Genomic DNA, 5,881 nt, shown 5'->3' on the forward strand with positions numbered 1-5,881 from the left:
TCATGTAGATGTACAATGTTAAATTGTTCTCTGAAAGAGGATGTAGCCTGAATACGTCACTTTCATAAAAATACATTATTATAAAAATTGGACCAGACAAACAAAAAAGAGAGAGAGAGGATCAAAAAAGGAAAGATTATAAACATGATGCCACTTGGCTACAATGAAATATTTTCCATTTCCTACGGGTCCCACCAGGTACTGAACCATCTTTCCCAATGCCCATTGATCTAATGAAGGACAAGAGACTGCTAGGGGTGCAGAAGAAAGAGTCTATTCTTTTATGATGTACATTGATAGATCAGACTCACTATGTGCCCTTTAACCTGCTGTGGTTGCATCATTGCTATCCAATTCACTGTGACAGCTACACGCAAATTCCAGATATTGTTTGGAGAAACACTTCTAAGTAATATGCTAGTTTATTTCTGATCAACAGTGTTGTTTGTTTGCTATATTTCTATTCTGTTGGTTCATATTTCAATCCATAATTTATGAAGAACTTATAGTAACCCGTTGTATGGTTCTCTGTTAATGTGAGTTTATAATAGTCTAGTGATTTAGGGGCTTAATGAGCAGTCCTCAGAAATGACCTCAAACTAACTTAAATGGCATGAATCATATGGTGAAGGAATTTGGAGTTGGAGATGAGGGTTGGAAACCTAAATTTTTACACTGTGCAAAAAAGCAGGGAGAAGGAAGAGCTTTGGGTATTTAAGATTTTATACTGACTAAACTGACCTCTCCCCACAAACCTACTAGCAGGTGTTTAGAGTCAAGTGCTTGGTTTAATCATATTAATAAAGATTATACAGGAGCTTTAAAATCCCAAGGCTAGTGTGCAGTGCTAGAATTGCTCAGAGCATTCATGAGAAATCGATTCTCATAGGAAGTTAAATCAAAGAAAGAAACAGTTCACTTAGTAAGTTAAGGGCTGAGGCAAGGGTTGGCTCATGTTGACTTGAATCGAGTCCGGCAATTCAAATGTATGAACTAACCTTCCACCTTTTTGGTAGGCAAAAGATGCCAGTGATCAATATTGAGGACCTGACAGAAAAGGACAAGTTGAAGATGGAAGTTGATCAGCTCAAGAAAGAAGTAACGCTGGAAAGAATGCTGGTAAACTGCTGCTCTGTCTTGAATTTTAGTTTAAGCTAGAGATACTGGAGGATGACCAGGTTAGATACCATTGAAGGGGAGCAGACTGTGCCACCCCAAAATATGCCTCTTTGGCACAAGGATTATTTAGGCTGATTATTTTTAAGAAACAGCAGACACAGGAAAATCTCTGGACACCAAGTAAGTAGAAGTTACCCTTTTGGAAGAGACATTTACATTTATATGGGAAATCTCCATTTGTAAGGGTATCTCCCCCTCTGTACCAGGAAGAGAAGGATGACCAAATCTCTAGAAACGCCTATCAATGCAGAAGGCAAGGACTTAAATCTGCTTAACAACCTTACGTTTCTTTCCTGTGCTTTTCCTGGTCACCTCTCATCACTGGCTCCCCCACCTCTCAACATCTTCTTTCGTCTTTAGCTGGAGATGGTATTTAAGGTGGTGTCTTGGGCCATTTGGGGGAGTTACTCAGTTTTCTTGGGTATCTCCCATGTATACAGGAGGTATACATGTTATTAACCTTCTATTTGTTTTTCTCCTGGGTTAATCTGCCTTTTTTATTACAGGGATGCCTAGGCCAGAAGCAAAAAGGCTAGAGGAAAAATTACTTTTCCTCCCTGGCACCATTCACTGGGAAGGCTTAATGTAGCTAAAAATAAATTGTTCACATAAAAATTAATCAGGGATTGGGGCTGCTCGGTGGTGTAGCAGTTAAGTTCACACACTCCACTTTGGCAGCCCAGGGTTTGCAGGTTCAGATCCCAGGCGCAGACCTAGCACCGCTCATCAAGCCACATTGTGGCAGCATCCCACATAAAATAGAGGAAGACTGGCACAGATGTTAGCTCAGCGACAATCCTCTTGAAGCAAAAAAAGGAGGAAGATCAGCAACAGATGTCAACTCAGGGCCAATCTTCCTCACAAAAAAAAAGATTAAGGGATTAGTGAAGAATACGAGACAGAGACCATATTTAGCAGAGCAAGAAAGTGAAGCAATGCATATAGCTGTTTCATTTTTACTCTTTTAAATTGATAAGCTTCTCTTTATTTGATTTATTTGATATGGCTCAAATACTTTTAGCCAAGACCTCATCCCCTTCAGCACTGTCATGGCCAGTAATGAAGGAGTACGTTCTATTCCTTCTTTGCCAGTAAAAATGAGTTCAAGCCCAAGAACTCGCTGGTTCCTCCTATAAACATCTGACAGATCTTGGAAATGGTTACCAAGAGTTCTCCGCCTTTGGAAGGAGCAGAAATGGCAAAGAAATAAAAGTTTCCACCAAACAAAATGAAGCTTGGAAAAATGTAGATATGTATTTTAGATCTCTTCGTTTTAGGAAAGTTAGTGGAATAAAAACTCCTCCACAAAAGATAAGAGTATATTTTATGTTTCTTTTAAAAACTCATTTTATCGGGCCAAAGCGAAAAAAGGAGTTTGCATTATTTTCATATTTTGCTGAAAACTCTTACTCCCAATAAAAATTGGAATCCTGGCTCCTTTTATGTTTATAATTGTCTCAAACTTCCCTGCTGCCCTTCCCATACAGGCAAAACATGTTTTGCTGTCAAGATAAAATTAAACCTATAAGCAGCACAAAAGCTTGGAATACACACCAAAAGTTAAAATCCTTATCTTTATAACTTGGAGAAAATAAAATAAACTTTTGAGGTAAAGGAGAGTTATTTTCTCTTCTTTACTTGAAACTTCCAAAAGCTGTTTTATTATTTCTATACCCAGGATTGTTGTTTTGCAGGCAATTTGGTTATCTTTATTTCTATTACTCACTTGTGGCAAGCTCACCTGGGAATCTTTATTTTGGGTAAACATCACATACATCTCATCTGTCAGGTTTTGGGTTTCCTTCTCCCTATTACTCAATGTCTCCTTGGTCTGGAAGTCAAACTAATTTAATATCAGACTGCCAAAACTCTGCGCGCGCACACACACACACACACGCGCGCGCGCGCGCGCGCGCACGCGCACGTAGAACTTCCAGGTCCTGAACCCATAGATCTGACGCAGCATGGCATAATGTTATTACCATATGGTTAAGTGGATAGACTCTGGAACCATACCCCTGGTTTAGATCCTGGCTCCACAACTTTCTCCCTGTGTAACATTCACCTAAGTTATCTAACTTACCTGTGCCTCTATTTCTTATTCTGTAAATGGGAATAGTAACAACACCTAATTCAGAGGGCAATTGGGAGAAATAAATGGAATAGCATGTAGAAAGCTTTGAGAACAATCCCTAGTAAATAGCAAGTGCTATCTATCATCATTTTTTTAATTAGTATTGATAACTATGAACCAGAATGATTTATAATATGCATCAACCTATTTTGCTGTCAAGGCACTAGTATTGTCAGAGTAAGACAACTCTTTGCATCCAGTTTCTAAAGCTGACAGATTTGCAATGACTATAAGTCAAAGTAATAGGCAAAGACTAAAGACAATCTTTGCAGTAATAGCTAAAAATACCTACCATTTGACTGAGCATCTATGGTATGCCAAGCACTTAATGCAACCAGTGCTGCTCTTCCTATTTCATAGAGGAGGTAGCTAAACTTTAGATGAACTATCTAAACTAAAGATACACATGTAGCTGGTAGGTGGGCAGAGAGGAAATTGAAACCTGGGGTGACCTGAATCCAATGTCCATGCCCTTTCCACCGTGCCAGGTAATCCTGTATTAACCTATATATACTTATAATAAGCCTTCCTGAAATAATTTTTAAACACATACACTCCCATATGATCTTGGGTAATTTATTGCTCCTCAGATCCTGAGATCCTAGCCAGATACCATCAAACCAACCCTTCACTGACTCCTCAATTAGACAGCAATTTAAACGTCTGTTCCTGACATCTGGTTGGGGCCAAAACAGCTGGTGTTTGGAGAAGGAGGAAAAATAGTGAATCTAAGTTACTGCATATTTCAAAAGTGTGTATAAACTCCAAGTAGCATCATATGAAGGAGCCACCTGACCAAGGCCTTGCCCCAGTTGGAAATAATTTGTTCTAATATGTGGATCACAAGTTTGCAAAATTGTGAAGTAATCTTGAATTTTATGTCTAATGTTGCTTGGAATTTGCAAACAAAAATGGCAGAAAATAAAGATTTTATTTTTTAAGAAACCCAGTAAATTAGTTAGATAACTTATAGAATGGCCACTTCCATTAAGGACTGCCAAAAATGAAATAGTGTTCATATCATAAATGGTATATTAAGTGAAAATGAAACAAGTTGAAAGTTAAAAGAAGTGAATAGTTTGATCCAGTGTGTATATGCATGTGCACACACACACACATTTGTATTTACATATGTATAGAATACTGCCTCTCTGTAAAGGACGTGTTAAATGGTATGTTAACAGGTTCTGCTGAATCCATTAAAATACTAAAGCATGATTTTTCCCAAAGTTGTTAAATGGTGCTGATAAGTGAGGAGGAAGCTCATAAACAAAACCAATGATTCAGTTCAGCAAATATTTATTTATGAGCACCAGTTAAATGCAGGCTCTGTTCTAGGTGCCTGGGGTACATGTGAACAAATCAGCCAAAGGTCCCTGACCCTTTGGAGCTCACCTCTACTGCACTATCATGATCAATCATTGTAGATGAGTTTAAAATAAAATTGCATGTGCATGCTTCTGAGAATCCAGGAGTGGTGAGAAGCCTGGAATTTAACAATTATTCATTCCCTTCGCCTTTACAGGTCACATTTTTAGAGTGAGGAAAAAGAGTTAATCAATGTTCACTCTGATGACATTCTTTTTTTTTTCTTGGTGAGGAAGATTGTCCCTGAGCTAACATCTGTGCCTATCTTCCTCTATTTTTCATATGTGGGATGCCGCCACAGCATGTCTTGACAGTGGTGTGTAGGTCTGTGTCCCAGATCCAGGCCTGGAACCCTGAGCTGCCAAAGCAGAGTACATGAACTTAACCACTACACCACTGGGTCGGCCCCAACTCCGGTGACATTCTTGGCCTGTGTTGCCAGTTCTGTTCTGATCCCTGGATCCTGTCTCCTTTACAGAAGCTGGAGGCAGTGTCTGCTGGGAATCCCTAGCTGGAGTGTGGCCAGTTGTTTATCCTTTACCTTGAGATATCCAGGAGGACAGGGGAGGGGGCAGCTATTTCTTCTTCTCTCCTAGAAAGTACATACACATTGGGAGAAAGAATCACGTTGAAAAGATAGAACGCAAAAAATTATTGTAATAAATACATCCTAGGATTCTGCAATATTCCATATTAAACAAAAGAGTCATCTTTTTCTCCTTTCCTTTAAGGTATCCAAATGTTGTGAAGAAGTGAGGGATTATGTTGAAGAAAGATCTGGGGAGGACCCACTAGTAAAGGGCATCCCAGAGGACAAAAACCCCTTCAAGGAGCTCAAAGGAGGTTGTGTGATTTCATAAGAAAAAAAAAATCCTTGGAATATCTTGAGCTTTAATGACAATACTAATTTTTGGTCATATATAATACTATGAAGCATGTACATGAATTTTTAAACTTTTAATAAAAATTGAGATGTGATAATGCATAAGTCTATGTTTTCTTAAAGTATTCAACACAGGGTTTAACGCATAATTGACAATAAATATTAATTGACCCGATTCATTAACAATAATTTCTATGTTTTATGAATAAGTCTATATTATTCTGGTTGCCAGCATATAGTTAATGTTTTATGTTTATTCACTTCCCTTTCAACACTCATAATAATTCACCCAGAAATTTCATGGTTAGACTTACATT

The 5,881-nt window shown here is 38.3% G+C and overlaps 1 protein-coding gene across 1 annotated transcript; it reads left to right on the forward strand.

The window, feature by feature from the left end:
* Positions 1-839: 839 nt before the first annotated feature.
* Positions 840-5,659, forward strand: GNGT1 (G protein subunit gamma transducin 1). The gene is made up of 3 exons (XM_008544767.2): positions 840-922; positions 1,017-1,119; positions 5,413-5,659. Exons 2-3 carry the CDS (start codon positions 1,024-1,026, stop codon positions 5,539-5,541), a joined length of 225 nt encoding a protein of 74 aa, XP_008542989.1. The 5' UTR covers positions 840-922; positions 1,017-1,023; the 3' UTR covers positions 5,542-5,659.
* The last annotated feature ends 222 nt before the right edge of the window (positions 5,660-5,881 follow it).

Source organism: Equus przewalskii, chromosome 4 (assembly GCF_037783145.1).
Source record: "Equus przewalskii isolate Varuska chromosome 4, EquPr2, whole genome shotgun sequence".
Lineage (NCBI taxonomy): Eukaryota > Metazoa > Chordata > Mammalia > Perissodactyla > Equidae > Equus > Equus przewalskii.

What these genes read in the sequence shown, in the direction of transcription:
- GNGT1 (XM_008544767.2), top strand. Translation starts at nt 1,024, where the DNA reads ATGCCAGTGATCAATATTGAGGACCTGACAGAAAAGGACAAGTTGAAG. An exon ending in TAACGCTGGAAAGAATGCTG is followed by an intron (nt 1,120 to 5,412) that starts GTAAACTGCTGC and finishes CTTTCCTTTAAG; the next exon opens with GTATCCAAATGTTGTGAAGA.